General features: G+C 41.2%; 1 protein-coding gene across 7 annotated transcripts in view; it reads left to right on the plus strand.

The window, feature by feature from the left end:
* LOC132830169 (phosphatase and actin regulator 4-like) overlaps window positions 1-17,320 on the plus strand; it is a 175,923-nt gene that overhangs the window by 128,784 nt on the left and 29,819 nt on the right. For 6 of the 7 annotated variants that reach the window (XM_060847709.1, XM_060847708.1, XM_060847711.1 and 3 more), the window contains 2 exons: window positions 1,440-1,607; window positions 16,998-17,078. In XM_060847709.1, coding sequence (XP_060703692.1) covers window positions 1,440-1,607; window positions 16,998-17,078 — 249 coding nt within the window. The remainder of the gene's footprint in view (window positions 1-1,439; window positions 1,608-16,997; window positions 17,079-17,320) is intronic. The other variant, XM_060847712.1, reaches the window with a different exon arrangement.

Consider the following 17,320-nt stretch of genomic DNA (forward strand, 5'->3'; position numbering starts at 1 on the left):
GCTCAAGTCGAAGATCTGTCCACCAATTTGTTTAACTTTTTATTTCAGCACTGAAATGGTGTGGGATGCTTTTTCAATTTCTTCTGAAATCTATGCTCATCCATTTATCTTGTGTGAAAAGGAGAACTAAAAAAAGGTTTCTTTCTTAACTCTTTAAGACTCTTATAAACCTCTATAAGGTCACCCCTCAGCCTCTGACACTCCAGCGAAAACAGCCCCAGCCTATTCAGTCTCTATCTATAGCTCAAACCCTCCATCCTTTTCTGAACCCTTTCAAGTTTCACAACATTCTTCCTTTAAGTGGGAGATCAGAATTCCCCACACTATTCTTTAAGACTATCAAATGTCTTGACTGGTCTCGAGCAGAGGTTTCCAAACCATGGGTTACAATCCCCACTGTGGTTACAGAATGAATGTTTAAGGTCACTCTCCCTCCCTTTATTCTGATACCTTGCCAGTCTGGCAGAACACCAATCAGCATGCCCCCAACCACCCAACACGCGCACATTTTTCACAAACTGCAAAAGTTTGCTCACTGACATTATTCACCACTAGTTGGAATTGTTGTACCTAAAGCTATTTAAGAACTGATTCTAGGCATAATAGCCTGATCCAAGTTGCAACTCTTAGTCATAAAGATGTATAGGACGGAAACAGACCCTTCGGTGTAACTTGTCCGTGCTGACCAGATATCCTAAATTAATCCAGTCATATTTGCCAGCATTTGGCCCATATCCCTGTAAACCCTTCCTATTCATATATCCATCCAGATGCCTTTTTCAATGCTGTAATTGTACCAGCCTCCTCCACTTCATCTGGCAGCTCATTTCATTCACATACCACCCTCTGCATGAAAATGTTGTCCCTTAGGTCCCTTTTAAATCTCTCCCCTCTCACCTTAAACTTATGCCCTTTAGTTTTGGACTTGCCCACCCCGGGGAAAAAAAACCTGGTCTATTTGCCCTATCCATGCCCCCCTCATGCCCCTCATGATTTTATAAACGTCTATAAGGTCATCCCTCAGCGTCTGATGTTCCAGGGAAACCAGCCCCAGCCTATTCAGCCTCTCCCCAAGCTTAAACCCTACAAGCCTGGCAGCATCCTTGTAAATCCTTTCAAGTTTGGACACATCCGAGCTATAGTTGGATGACCAGAATTATGTGCAGTATTCTAAAAGTGACCTAACCAATGTCCTGCACAGCCGCAACATGACCTCCCAACTCCTATTCTCAACGCATTGACTAGTAACGGTAAGCATACCAAATGCCTTCACTATCCTACCAACTAGCGACTCTACTTTTAAGGAGCTATGAACCTGCACTCCAAGATCTCTTTCTTCAGCAGCACTCCCCAGGACCTACCTTTTGTTATTTGATTCTTTTCTCTAATTTTGTACTCTGAGGTGTAATTTAATTTTATTTTCTAATGATTGCATGCAGCTGAAGAAGGGGAGCAACATCCGCCAGTGGGCTCAGAGAATGACATCTCTGGTTCAAACACACCAATTGCACGGAGAAGAGGAAAGTTTCCAGGATTTGGGAAAATATTCAAACCATGGAAATGGCGGAAAAAGAAAACCAGTGAAAAGTTCAAGGAGACATCTGCAGGTATGCAACTGAGATCTTTTTTTGCTTTTAAGTAATTTAAGGTACAATTTAACATGTCAAAATTTGAAATTATCTGACCCCAACAAAATGGTATACATTCTGTTGACTTTAGTGGTGAAAACTGATTTAAATCTGTCAGCTGTTCACTTGGAAGGCAAATGTTGTGTGGGCACTGAACGTGATAGGATTGAGCTCAATTATTATATCTTCCTTAGCTAGACAGCCTTCTGTATTTACCAGTTGACCTGACATACAGTGCTGCTATGGTAAATTTGCAAGGAGATACCCCATGGAATTATATCCACCAAGAATGAGCACCTACAAGAAAAAAGGATAGAATTTAATAAGCAGAGACAACAAATGGAAGGAGGGTATTTTCAGTTTGATTGGGACCAATAAGAATCCAAGAAGACAGTGCAAATGGATTTTATTGATTCATTGTACTTGTAGCAACATCTTGGTAGAGCTATCCAATAAACCACATTCCTCTTTCTCTTTCTCCACAGCTCTTCAAATTTCTTCCCTCTGTATATTTCTCCAATTCGTTGTTTGTGAAGGTGTTTCATCTTGACAATCTTTGGTTCTTTTGCCAATTGCCTTAAATCTTTGTTCACTGGTTACTGCTTCCAGAGGTGGATGGATCAGATTCTCTTGACTCTTCCCAAATCTTGAATCCAAACATGACTAATTCAAGATTCTTCACTGGACTGAATCTCTGATGCAAATACAGTCAAACTTTGCATTTTCTCCAAGGCCTTGAAATCTTTTCTAAAATGCCAAGCCCAGAATTGAACACTATACTCCAGCTGAGGCCCAACTCGTGGTTTGTAAACCATTCCCACTAGCTTGCATTTCTTCTTTATTCCTCAACCACTGAAGCCAACAATTCTGTTTTTGATGCCATTTTCTCAACTTTTCTTGCAACTGTCAAAGATTTGTATGCGTGCATACCCTTTTAAGTTTGTGCCATTTCGTCAATATTTCCCTTCACTCCTCTTCCCAAAGTGTAATGCTATACACTTGTGTAAAATGTCATATGCCTTGTGTTTGTCCACTTTTCAAATCTATTTCTAATATCAAATGTTATAATATTAAAGACTGTGCGCTTAGTGTGGGAAAGTGGGACTAGTTGAATTAATGTTGTATTTTTGGTGGTACACACACACACAATGCACTGAAGAACTTCTTCTGTATTGTATGATTCTCTGCATCTGAAATTTGCTAATGTTCTCATTATTCACTGAATTTCAGTTTCTCAGATAATCCTCAAACTTTGATATCACGTTCTGTTCAGCACTCTTCTGTACAGGTTATTAATATATTATTGAGAAGAGCAATGACCATAATACTGGCTACATGAGGAACAGCAATAAATATACACTTACACACACCATCTTGTTAAAAAATATATTACCACTCCCTCCCTAACAGTATTGTAGGTCTACCTAAACCAAGTGATGTTATTTCAAAGGGATTGGGGTTTAAAAGTGGATAGGTTTTGCTAAAACTGTACAAGGCGCTAGTCAGATCACTGTTGGAATATGATGATCATTTCTGGGCTCTTGACTAAGGAAAGATCTATTGATGTAGAAGGCAGTCCAAAGAAGGTTCACTGGGCTGATATTAGGTGGAGAAGGCCTATCTTAGGAGATGTTGAGTAGGTTGGGCCTGTACTGATTGCAATTTAGAAGAATAAAAGTAGCCTTTTTGAAATATACAAGATTCTTAGGGGCTTGATAGAGTAGATGCAAAAAGTTTGTTTCTCCTTTTGAGAGATTCTGAGACTACAACGCGTAATCTCAGAATAAGGGACCATGCATTTAAGACCTCCTCCTTGAGGTTATGAATTTGTGAAATCCTTTACCACAGAAGGCTGTTGAGACTGGATCATGTATATTTAAGATTGAGATAGACGAGAGTTCTATTCAGAGTTGAAAAGTGTGGTGCTGGAAAAGCGCAGCAGGCCAGGCAGCATCCGAAGCGCAGGAGAATCGAAATTTCGGGCATAAGCCCTTCTTCAGGAATGAGGCTGGTGTGCCAAGCGGGCTGAGATAAAAGGTGTGGGGGGAGATTTAGGGAAGGGCGCTGGGAATATGATAGGTGGAAGGAGGTGAGGGTGATAGGCCGGAGAGGGGGTGCGGGGGTGGGGGAAAGAGGTCAGGAAGAAGATTGCAGGTCAAGAGGGTGGTGCTGAATTCAGGGGTTAGGACTGAGATAAGGTGGGAGGCAGGGAAATGAGGAAGCTGGAGAAATCTACTTTCATCCCGTGTGGTTGGAGGGATCCTAGGCGGAAGATGAGGCGCTTTTCCTCCAGGCGTCGTGTGGCCAGGGTCTGGCGATGGAGGAGGCCAAGGACCTGCATGTCCTTGGTGGAGTGGGAGGGGGAGTTAAAGTGTTCAGCCACAGAGTGGGAGGGGGAGTTAGTGTTCAGCCACGGAGTGGGAGCCACCTGGCCTGCTGTGCTTTTCCAGCACCATACTTTTCAACTCTGGTCTCCAGCATCTGCAGTCCTCACTTTCTCCTTTCTGAGAGTTCTGTTCAGTAAAGGAATGAAGGTATATGGAGCAAAGGCAGTAAAGTGAAGAAATTGACAGTTGTCAGATTAGCCCTGATCTCATTGAATGGCAAAGCAGGCTCGGGCTGAATGGCCTACTTTTGCACCTGTGCCTCATGGTCTGTCTTATGGTCTTCAGTAAGACTGTAGCCTTTTAAAAAGGTGGCTCCTCCGTCACCAGCTCTATTGCAATTAAGAATAGATAACAACTGCTTGCCAGTGATGTACACATCTCGTGAATAAAACAAGAATTAAAAAAAAAATTAAAGCAGTGGCAGCAGCACCAAAGTGTTCACCAAAGCGCATCTGTTCTTTTCTAGTAGTGACTCTTTCCAAAGAGTTGCTGGTACTTGCAGTTACCAGTTGGAATACAGAACCTTTGTGATGGGAAACATTGATTTTTACAACCAAAGCACTCTTATTGAGGAAGTTGGATGAAAAAAGCAAAGTCTTAGCAGGACTTATACACTTAATGGTAAGGTCCTGGGAGTGTTGCTGAACAAAGAGACCTTGGAGTGCAGGTTCATAGCTCCTTGAAAGTGGAGTCGCAGGTAGATAGGATAGTGAAGGCAGCGTTTGGTATGCTTTCCTTTATAGGTCAGCGTATTGAGTACAGGAGTTGGGAGGTCATGTTGTGGCTGTACAGGACATTGGTTAGGCCACTGTTGGAATATTGCATGCAATTCTGGTCTCCTTCCTATCGGAAAGATGTTGTGAAACTGGAAAGAGTTCAGAAAAGCTTTACAAGGATGTTGCTGGGGTCGGAGGATTTGAGCTATAGGGAGAGGCTGAACAAGCTGGGGCTGTTTTCCCTGGAGCGGAGGTTGAGAGGTGACCTTATAGAGGTTTACAAACTTGAGGGGCATGGATAGGATAAATAAACAAAGTCCTTTCCCTGGGGTCGGGGAGTCGAGAACTAGAGGGCATAGGTATAGGGTAAGAGAAGAAAGATATAAAAGAGACCTAAGGGGCAGCTTTTTCACACACAGGGTGGTTCATGTGTGGAATGAGCTGCCAGAGGAAGTGGTGGAGGTTGGTACAATTGCAACATTTAGCAGGCATTTGGATGGGTATATGAATAGCAAGGGTTTGGAGGGATATGGGCCGGGTGCGACTAGATTAGGTTTGGGATATCTGGTCGTCATGGACGGGTTGGACCGAAGGGTCTGTTTCCATGCTGTACATCTCTATGACTCTATTTACATTTATAATATGGGAGCACTCAGCAGGACATGCTGTTTATCTGTTTATATGGAAACACAAACAGCAATGCTGCACTTGGGGCACTTGAGCACAAAGATTTAGGACAACACTCTAGTTCAGCACTGAAGCAGATGTGCACTATTGAACATGCTATTGTTCAGATATATGAAATTGAGACTCCTGTCCCCTACATGCATGTGCATGCACACACTCCTACTTTTAAATGATCCTATAGCACTATGTTTCAACATGGACAGGGGAATTATCTGTCATACCCTTTACAGCATTGCTGAAACAAACATGTTATCTAGTCGTTGTCACATTGTTGTTTATGGGAATTTGCTGTATGCAATTTAGCTGCCACATCTACTCTATAACAAAGTGACTGCTTCATAGAATACAAAAGTGTTTTGGGAATCAGGAAATAGAGAATTGAGTTAAATGGGTCATTTGCAGGTTGGCAAAGCAACTGGTGGACTACCACAGCCTTCAATGCAGAGACCTCAACTATTTCGATCTATATTCATGATTTGGATGGAATACTCCTCACTTGACTGGATGGGTGCAGCTCCAACAACACCCAAGAAGTTTGATACCATCCAGGACAAAGCAGGCTGCTTGATTGGCAACAAATCCACATTTACTCCCTCCACTACCGATGCTCAGTAGCATCACTATATACCATCTAGAAGATGTACTGCAGAAATTCACCAAAGTTCCTCAGACAGCACCTTGCAAATCCACAACCACTTCCATCTAAAGGACAAGGAAGCAGACACATGGGAACGCCACCACTTGCAAGTTCCCCTCAAAGCCACTCCTCATCCAGACTTGGAAATAAATCACTGATTCTTCACTGTCACTGGGTTAAAATCCTGGAACCCCATCCCTAAGTGCATTGTGAGTTAATCTACAGCAAATGGACTGCAGAAGTACAAGAAAGGTTCCTTGATAAGTATGTCCTTGTCAGGCAGGGAGGAAGTATTAAGATAAGGGAACTGTAGTTTACTAAAGAAATTGTATCCCTTGTTAAGTGGAAGAGGGAAGCTTATGTGACATTGAGACAAGTTGGTTCAGGTGAGGCAATGGAGAGTTGTACAGATTAGCTAGGAAGGATTTAAAGAGAGACTTAAGAGCAAGGAGGGGACATATGCAGCCTTTAGCAGGTAGAATGAAGGACACCCTAAAGCCATCTATAAGTATGTGAGGAATAAAAGGATGACTAGGATAGGAATGGGGCAGTCAAAGACAGAAGTAGGAAGTTGTGTGTGGACCCTGTGGGAAAAGAAGTGCTAAATGAATATATCTCCTCTGTTTTCATTCTGGAAAAGGAGAATATTGTAGAAGAGAAGAATGAGATATGAGATATTAGATTAGAAAGGATTGAGGTTAGTAAGGAAGAGATGTTATCAATTCTAGAAGGTGTGAAAGTAGATAAGTACCCTGGGACAGACAGGATTTACCTGATGATTCTCTGGGAAGCTAGGGAGGAGATAGCAGAGCCTCTGGCCTTGATTTTTGAGTCGTCATTGTCTACAGATTTAGTACCAGAGGACTGGAGGATTGCAAATGTTGTGTCCTTGTTCAGGAAGGGCAGTAGAGATGACCCAGGTAATTATAAACCAGTGAGCCTTACTTCTGTTGTAGGAAACATTTTGGAAAGGATTATAAGAGATAGGATTTATAATCATCTGGCAAGTAACAATTTGATTGCAGATAGTCAACATGGTTTTTGTCAAGGGCAGGTCATGTCTCACAAACCTCATTGAGTTTTTTTGAGAAGGTGACCAAGCATGTGGATGAGGGTAGGGCATTGACATGTACAATGACTTCAGTAAAGCCTTGGAGAAAATAAGGAGGCATAGGATTGAGGGTAATTTAGGAGTTTGGATTAGATACTGACTGTCTGTAAGAAGGCAGCGAGTGGTGGTTAATGCAAAATATTCAACCTGGAGTCCGGTTACTAGTGGTATGCCTCAAGGATCTGTTTTGGAACCACTGCTGTTTGTCATTTTTATAAATGTATTGGACGCAGGCATAGATGGATGGCTTAGTAAATTTGCCGATGACACTAAAGTCGGTGGAATGGTGGACAGTGTGGTTGCAGGAGTACTCAGATAAACTGCAGAATTGGGCTGCGAAGTAGCAAATGGAGTTCACTGCAGATAGATATGAGATGATTCACTTTGGGAAGAAAAACAGGAAAGCAAAATACTGGGTCAATGGAAAGGTTCTTGGTAGTGTGGATATGCAGAGGGATCTTTGTGTCCATGTACATAGATCCCTGAAAGTTGCCACCCAGATTGATAGTGCTGTTAAGAAGGCAAATGATGTGTTAGCTTTTATTGGTAGAGGGATTGAGTTCCGGAGCTATGATGTCATGCTGCAACTATACAAAACGCTATGCGGCCTCACTTGGAATATTGTGTACTGTTCTGGTCACCCGATTTCAGGAAAGATGTGGAAGCATTGGAAAAGGTGCAGAGGAGATTTATTAGGATGTTGTCTGGTCTGGAGGGAAGGTCTTATGAGGAAAGGCTGAGGGACTTGGGTCCATTCTCATTGGAGAGAAGAAGGGTAAGACGGGATTAAATCGAGACATACAAAATGGTCAGAGGATTAGACAGGGTGGATGGTGAAAGTCTTTTCCGAGGATGATGATGTCAGCTAGTACGGGGGGCAAGGCTGCAAGTTGAGGGGTGATAGATGTCAGAGGCAAGTTCTTTACTCAAAGAGTGGTAAGGGCATGTAATGCCCTGCCTGCCAATGTATTTAACCCAGACACATTAAGGGCATTTAAACAGTCCTTAGATAAGCATATGGATGATGACAGGGTAGTGTAGGGGAATGGGCTTAGATTAGTTCATTGGTCGGTGCAACATCGAGGGTCGAAGGGCCTGTTCTGCGTCATAGTGTTCTATGTTCTATGAGGGTCTGACAGTATTGTAACCAAACCAGTTGATACAAAGACAGGGATGAAAGTACGTTTTGAGGACATAAAGAGTCTTGAGGTATAAAAATAGGTTAATTGAGCAAACAAGCATGAGGCAGATGGAATATAAAGGGGAAAATGTGAGATTGTCCACTTTGGCAGGAAGAATAGGAAAACAGAGTATTATTTAAATGGAGAGAGACTGCCGAATGCTGCAATAAAGAGATATCTTGTATATGAATCTCAAAATGTTATATTGCAAGTACAACAGGCAAAAGGAATTGTAATTTGCATTGCAAGGGAATGGAATATAAAAGGAAGAATGCCTTGCTATTTCTTTACAGGGTCCTAATAAGTGTGCACCTGGAATATTAAGTTCTGGTCTGAACTTAAATTTTCTGAATGGTTTCCAATTTAATTTGGCTGATTCTAATGGTGAAATGCCTTTTGAATTAGGGCATGTTGAGGAAATTGGCTGAGAGAACATTTTCTCTTGTGGGAGAATCTAAAACTAGGGGCACAATTTGAAAATACTCTTCCATTTCAGACCGATGCAAGATCATCATTCTTTGGAATTCTATTCCCACAAAAATAGCAGAAGTTGGGTATTGAATTTATTGAGCACTGGGTCACACAAACTATTGGCTGACAAAGTGGCAGATTATGGGGGGCAGGTAGGAAAGTGAATTTAATGGTTCTGTTATCTGTTTTCCAGAAAATGGGCGCATTGCCTTTTGTCTAAACTTGTTAAACTCGGTATTGACACTGCAAGCTTGTAAAACGCCAAATTGAGAGATAAAGTGCTGTTCTTGAAGTTTATGAAGCAGTGCATTGCAGTATTGTCAGCGGCAAAAGGCAGACCAAAGTGCGAGTGGAGCAGAGAATTAAATTGTAAGTCTAGGAATCAAATGGTGATGTTTCACAAAGCCTTCACTCAATCTATGCCACACGTTGCAATGTGTACAGCTGTTTATACACCAAATTTCCAGCTTAGCCTTGTGTATTTGCAATTCTATTGTGTCTTTCATAACTTTGAGTAACTCAACATCCTCTTATGGCTCATAAAGTAATGTTCTTGGGATGTTGTCTTGGAAGTTTTTACTTGTAGGTGATAGTGCAGATAGAAGTCTCAGTTCTGCATCATATTTAAATGACAGCAACTTTGACAGCTGGATGTTGACTATCTGCTGAGATTTTATTGAAATGAAGTCACCATTTTTTGGTCATTAGTGAAGTGGGCTCATGATGTAGGGCCCAATCAAATGTGAGAAAAGATCACTGGTTGTATAGACTTGGATAGTTACAAGTCCACTTCTGTAACTTCCAACAACACGGGGAAAATTCCAAAATTTTGATCTTTCCACGATTAATTAGACTTCATTTACAGGATGTCGGTGTTACTGGCTACGCTAGGAATAATTGCATTGAGAAGATGGTGATTTGCTACTGCCTTGAACCACCGAAGAGCTTGTGATGTAGGGACACACACACTGCTGTTAGGATGGTTCTCACCCAATACTGACACTTCTAAATCAGGCTGGTACATGATTTGGAGGCATTTTGTAGCTGGAAGTATTGGTAGCACCCGTTGCCCTCATTCTTCTGGATGGTAAAAGTTGGAAGTTGAGTGCTCTGAAAGATGATTTGACAAGTTGTTGAATGTATCATGTAAATAATGCATCTTTCCTATACAGTAGTGTGCTACTGATGGAGGGAATGAATGTTTAAAGTAGTGGTCTGGATGCTGATGGAGTGATCTGCTACTAACCATCTGCTTATATAATTCTCTTGTTCTGTAGTTCATGCTCAAACCTGCCCCCAAATCTCCACGTCTGTTCTACAATCACATTGTAACTTGAGTGGACTGGCCAACTGAATTTCCTAACTTTTGCAACTGCCCTTTGAAGAAAGTATCTGGCCTTAATTTGAATCCCACCCAATCCCTCTACATGGCAGAGATTGAAAAGTCTTTCTGATCTTTTTAAACTTCCTCTCTTTTTTTGAACATACTGACTAGAATATTTCACTGTTGATGTGTATCTCCACCAAGTCAAGCTGCTTTCCAGAGCTCATTCAGTACCTTTTCTGTTATTTATTTTCCCCCTCATTTGCACCTTTAGCTCAGAAACCTAAAGCCTGACTCTTGATCTCCTGGCAGCTCCTGAGATCAATGTGCTGAACAAGCTCAAGCTAATCCTGATTTGTATATCTTGGTATCGCTACAATCTGTTTGAGCCATTGTGGATGATGAGAAATATTGCAGCAGACTGGAATTGCATTCTGACAGCATGTGACGTTATTTTATTCAAGCTTTGATGCAAATCACCAGTGCATGCAGCTTAGTTTCAAACCTCATTCTCCTGCTGTTCAGAGTAGACTTATCCCAACTCAACAACACAACTTCTACTCTTTCTCTACCTTTCAACATATCCTAGAGTTAACTTGTTTTTCATCAACGTTATATATCAAGAGTGAGTATGGGAGGTAATGACAAAACTTAAAATCTGCCGGTTTTATATCAATTGTGACAGTATTTACACTAACACACAATGCAAAGAGTTAATGAGGGATCAGTCGATTAGAATGCACGTAACTTAATGACTAATAGCAATAACCAATTGACCAGAAAGTTAGTCTTTGCAGGACACTTCTGTATTATTATCTGGTTGTCCTGTAACTGTGGGTTCACTCCAAATCCAGAGTAAACATTAAATTATTTTCTGTTTTGTACTTCCTGTGTTAGTTCCTATTATCAGACCCCATTTGAAAGCAATTGAAAACCATATGGTGAGTTATGGCGAGCGTTTCTTGAACTGAACAGCAGATGTACCCTAGTCAATATATGACGTACGGTACCTCCCATCTCAGCTCTCTATTAAGTCTCCTGTAATCCTGTAAAACCTTATCGAATCTCACTTCTGCTAAGTAGTGCTATTCCATTTGGAACTTCTTGATTCACACATAATTTATCATTGGTTTGCCATCTTACCAGGAATTGCAATGTGGAAAGCTGTCAAAGATTGTCATCTCAAAGCTTTGTGCTCGATAGTCACTGGTGAGGTGCCGGAAGACTGGAGGTTGGCTAACGTGGTGTTACTATTTAAGAAAGGTGGTAAGGACAAGCCAGGGCACTATAGACCAGTAAACTTGGCATCGGTGGTGGGCAAGCTGTTGGGGGGAGTCCTGAGGGACAGGATGCACATGTATTTGGAAAGGCAAGGACTGATTAGGGATAGTCAACATGGATTTGTGCATGAGAAATCATGTCTCTCAAACTTGATTGAGTTTTTTGAAGAAGTAACAAAGAAGATTGAGGGCAGAGCAGTAGACATGATCTGTGTGGACGACTTATATTTGACAAGGTCCCCATGGGAGACTGATTAGCAAGATCTCATGGAATACAGGGAGAACTAGCCATTTGGATATAGAACTGGCTCAAAGGTAGAAGAGAGAGGTTGGTGGTGGAGGGTTGTTTTTCAGACTGGAGGCCTGTGACCAGTGGAGTGCCACAAGGGTCGGTGCTGAGCCCTCTACGTTTTGTCATTTACATAAATGATCTGGATGCGAGCATAAGAGGTACAGTTAGTAAGTTTGCAGATGACACCAAAATTGGAGGGGTAGTGGACAGCGAAGAGGGTTATCTCGGATTACAGCAGGATCTGGACCAGATGGGCCAATGGGCTGAGAAGTGGCAGATGGAGTTTAATTCAGATAAATGCGAGGTGCTGCATTTTGGGAAAGCAAATCTTAGCAGGACTTATACACTTAATGGTAAGGTCCTAGGGAGTGTTGCTGAACAAAGAGACCTTGGAGTGCAGGTTCATAGCTCCTTGAAAGTGGAGTCGCAGGTAGATAGGATAGTGAAGAAGGCATTTGGTATGCTTTCCTTTATTGGTCAGAGTATTGAGTACAGGAGTTGGAAGGTCATGTTGCGGCTGTACAGGACATTGGTAAGGCCACTGTTGGAATATTGTGTGCAATTCTGGTCTCCTTCCAATCGGAAAGATGTTGTGAAACTTGAAAGGGTTCAGAAAAGTTTTACAAGGATGTTGCCAGGGTTGGAGGATCTGAGCTATAGGGAGAGGCTGAACAGGCTGGGGCTGTTTTCCCTGGAGCGTTGGAGGCTGAGGGGTGACCTTATAGAGGTTTACAAAATTGAGGGGCATGGATAGGATAAATAGACAAAGTCTTTTCCCTGGGGTCAGGGAGTCCAGAACTAGAGGGCATAGGTTTAGAGTGAGAGGAGAAAGATATAAAAGAGACGTAAGGGGCAACTTTTTCACGCAGAGGGTGGTACGTGTATGGAATGAGCTGTCAGAGAATGTAGTGGAGGCTAGTACAATTGCAACATTAAGAGGTATTAGGATGGGTATATGAATAGGAAGGGTTGGAGGGATATGGGCTAGATGCTGGCAGGTGGGACTAGATTGGGTTGGGATATCTGGTCAGCATGGACGAGTTGGACCGAAGGATCTGTTTCTGTGCTGTATATCTCTATAACTCTAACTGTATGTGCTTTTTACTGAATGTACTAGAATGCAGCAGGCTGGTCACATTGGATTTCAGTTCTATGATTTCTTACAGTTTTTTTTAATTTGTGAACCTTCCATTTCGGAGGAGAAGGAATGCACTTTGTCCTGGTACTTTGAACCTGTGGTCATTCAACCCAAGTCCAAAGAGTGAATATTAGAATTTTGTTTCAACCTCAACAGTTCTGTAGTGAAGCTAAGTGACATTAGGCTTATACTTGGAATACAATTTCCAAACGATATGTTTTGTTTTTCTTCTCAATTTCCTTCTCCTGGTTTGCCAAGGGGTTCAGAGTTCAGTTGTTTCATTTCAACTGGCAACTTGACAGAGATGTTAACTCTGAATAAACAGAGGAACTTCCTGATCTAAATGGCTCAGTGTTACACCCATTTCCCATGAGACCTCCAAGGGAAACTCCTGGTCTGTGATTTTAATTAGACAGAATATTTAGTCATGATCTAACTTGGTAATCTGCAGCTCCCAATAGAACAATATAAAGGAAAGGTAATCTAAATCATAGACAGATTTTTTTATTGTCTTGATCAGAATTATCAAATCAAACAATTATTATTTACGCACCTGATCCAGTTGTAGTTTATGGGATGACTCTTCAAAAAATGCCAGTTAATTTGTCAATTTAAATTAAGCAGTTGAACTTTTCTCCAGTCTGAAAATTGAAGCTCCACCTTTCTGAAATAAAGCAAGGATAAAGTCTGTAGTTGGGTATCTATAAGAGCAATTTTAACTTAACTATTTCCTTTGAGTCACCATTTCTGATCAGGGACCTTGATCTAAAATCTTCACATGCTTTTTTATGCATGTGAATGTGACATAATATCTGCTTCCGAAGCGCAATATTTACACAATTTCCAAAAATGTCCAGAAAAATGGGGGCAAACATTCTCTGCAATTTAAACTGTTGACGAGCAGCAGTGATATCTTAGAACCATTGAATGATGCAATCCAGAAGGAGACCATTCGGCCCATCGTGTGATGTTTTGAAGTGAGGTATCCCCATATCGGTGGAAATAGCTCTGCAGACTCCAATCAAGGACTATGTTTGTGAAGGTATCACATTTGACACTTTTGAAGAGTCACCCCACAATGCGTTGGCTTTTGGTTCAGGGGACAGGGAGGATGAAAAATTCAAAGGGAAGTAACTATCTATCAGTTTCAGGTGTGCCCTCAATGTAAGTGCAGTATTTCCCAAGGAACTTTGTATGCATTAGAACAAAGAACTGTACAGCACAGGAACAGGCAATTTGGCCCACCAAGGCTGTGCCAACACATGATGCTTTTCCACACTAGAAACCTTTTTGCCTCTACACAGTCTGTATTTCTGTATTCCCTGCCTATTCATACCTGTCAAGATGCCTCATAAACTTTGCTATTGCCTCCACCACCACCACCTCTGGCAATGCATTCCAGTCACTTACCACCCTCTTGTGTAGGGGAAAAAAGTCTACCTCTCATATCTCATTTAAACATGCAACCCTTTACCTTATGATTGATATTTCTACCCTGGGAAAAAATATTCTGATTATCCAGTCTATTCATGTCTCATAATTTTGCAAACTTCTACCAGGTCACTCTGCATTATTTGATATGCAAATGAAAGCAAGCTAAGTTTGTCTGATCTGTCATAGCTAATACCAAACCAGGCAACATTCTGGAAAGCTGATTTTGTACTGTCTCCAAAGCCTCTATGTCCTTCTGATTGTGTAGCAACCAGAACTGTACACAGTATTCCAAGTGTGGATGTTAGGGCTGCCTGTGGGATCTAACAGTAGCTTAACATAGTTCTATACAACCACAACACAACTTGCCAATTTTTAAAGTCTGTGCCTAACCACTGAAGGTAAGTGTGCCATATGCCTTCACCTTATTCACTTGTGTTGCCACTTTCACAGAACTATGGACCTGTATGCCTACAACACTCTAAGTTGATGCTACTAAAGGCGGTATGTTGGCTCAGTGGTTAGCACTGCTGCATCACACTGCCACACACCGGTGGGGGTGGATGAGTGGTTGGTTGGTCTGGTTTGAATTGGATGCTCAAATCATTTTTATAATATATATTTGTGTGTGTATTACAAACACCAGGAATCCCTGCAGAGCACGACAGATCACGAATGTCCAATTTGAAAAATACCTTTCTGCTGTTACTGTGTCTTCTATGACCATGCTAGTTCTATATCCATCTTACCAGCTCACTGTAGATCCAATGTGACTTCACCTTTTGTGTCAGCCTGCCATGAGGGACCTTGTCATAAGTCCAAGTAGACAACTGCTATGGCCCTGCATTCATCAATCATCTTTGTCACTTCCTTGAAAAGAAGCTCACTTAAATTTGAGACATGACCTTCTCCACAAAAAGCCATGCTGCCTATTGCTAATAAATCCATTTTTTTTTGTGTGAGTAAATGGTATCCCTAAGAATCTTCTCCAGTAATTTCTCTATCTGATGTAAAGCTCACTTGCCTGTAATTTTGCAGATTATCCCTATTGCCCTCCTTTAACAAAGGAACAATGTTTGCTATTCTCCAGTCCTTTAGATCCTCTCATGATGAAAGAGGTTACAAAGAATTTGTAAAGATCCGGACAATTTCCTCACTTGCCCCTCTCAATATTCTGGGATAGAAACCATCAGGTCCTGGGGACTTGTCTATTTTAATGTTTTTTCAAAACACCCAACACCTCCACCTTTACTTTTATTGAAAGACCCTAGAATATCAAAATACCCCCACCCAAGACTCAGCATCCACGATGTCCTCCTTTGTGAATACCTATACTGATGCAAAGTTCTCATTCAGGACCTCACCCATTTCCCCTGGCTCCGCTCATAAATTCTCTCCTCCTCCTTGAATGGAGCTACCCTTTCCCTAGCCACTCTCTCACTCCTTATTTAGTATATAAAATGCTCCTTGAAATAGTTCCTTGAAAGTGGATCCTTGTGGCATGCTGTTGATCACAGACCTCCAGTCTGAAAGTCAGCCTTCCACTACCACCCTCTATCTCCTTCCTTCAAGCCAAATTTGTTTCCAAATGGCTAGCTCTCCCTGGATTCCATGTAATCTAACCTTGCTAATCAGTCTACCATGTGGAGCCTTGTTGAAGTCCATATAAATAACATCCCACCACTGTGCCTTCATTAATCGTCATTCTCACTGCTTCAAAAAACTCAACCAAGTTAGTGAGACGATTTCCCATCCACCAAGCCACGTTAGCTATCCCAAACCTGTCTTTGTCTTTCCAGATACATCTACACCTTGTCCCTCAGAATCCTCTTCAACACCTCCCCCACCACTGACATCAGTACCACACTGTAGTTATTGGTTTTGTCTTTCTAACTTGCACTGTGTTTCAGAGTACACTTTGAGATGTCCAAAACTAGAATGAAGTGAACTATCGGCAGTGATTGTGCTAAAAAATAAATAGTTTTTTTATGAGCAGCAAAAGTCATAGTTTAGCAGACACTGAAATTATGAAATGATCAAAAGATACTGGGTGTTTTCATCAGATCAAAAGTAGCACAGGACTTTGTTCTGAAAGGTTTAATATCTAGACCATAAATTAGTTTGTTTTCTCCATGGTTGTTACCTAGCCTGAGTATCTGAAGAGTTTCTGCTTTCATTTAACACAGTAAGTATTATCATACCCTGCTGAAGTATTTTAGTTACAGAGATTGTTTGCTACTTTTGAAAATATTTGTCCCAAGATAAGAAAGTTGCGTGACAATGTTATAAAGGGCCCTGGCATAACTTGAAAAATATCTGAATGTTTAAATAGCTATCAGACCAATAAGTGCCTTAAACCTTAAATGCCATGTTATATTGAAGATGAGCAAACTTTTTATTCAGGTAGAATGATTGGATTTAAAGCATGGTTCAAGAACATTTGTGCCTTTATGGGCTCTTTGAAGAGCTTTTTCTCTTGAACTTTTATCTTTCAAATATTAATCATGTTCCTTGCAAAGCTGTTATGGATTCTGCGTTCTTCACAGATTCTGGAATGGCATTACATGAGCCAAAAAATTCTGTAAATCATTTTTCCTACACTTTCCCTCATTCTCTTCTGATTTGAGTTTTAACGTGTTTATGGTGTCACTTAAGGGAGTTGTGAGAAACATTTATCTGAAAGTCTGCTCACGGACATATTTTTATAATTCCAGTTTTGGACAGGAAGTTATCTGTGAGACAAAGCAGAGCTGAACTGGTTAAGAAGGGAGTGTTGAAAGAGATTCCTGAACAAGGCAAGTATAATGTGCGCAGAATAAAGAGAGACTTGATATATGTGGATTTAAGCGACATATCAAATCAAGTAATAGATAAGATGGATCCCTTCTCCCAACCAAATCTTTGGAGAAACATTGTGATTAAGTGGCCTTTTTTATCGCATTGCATCGTGTGTTTCCCGCAATTTCATCAGGGCTTAACTTTGGAGTTATGAAACTTTCATGTAATTTCCACTCTATCTGTGAAAAATATCCAACTT

Source organism: Hemiscyllium ocellatum, chromosome 30, assembly GCF_020745735.1.
Source record: "Hemiscyllium ocellatum isolate sHemOce1 chromosome 30, sHemOce1.pat.X.cur, whole genome shotgun sequence".
Taxonomy (NCBI): Eukaryota; Metazoa; Chordata; class Chondrichthyes; order Orectolobiformes; family Hemiscylliidae; genus Hemiscyllium; species Hemiscyllium ocellatum.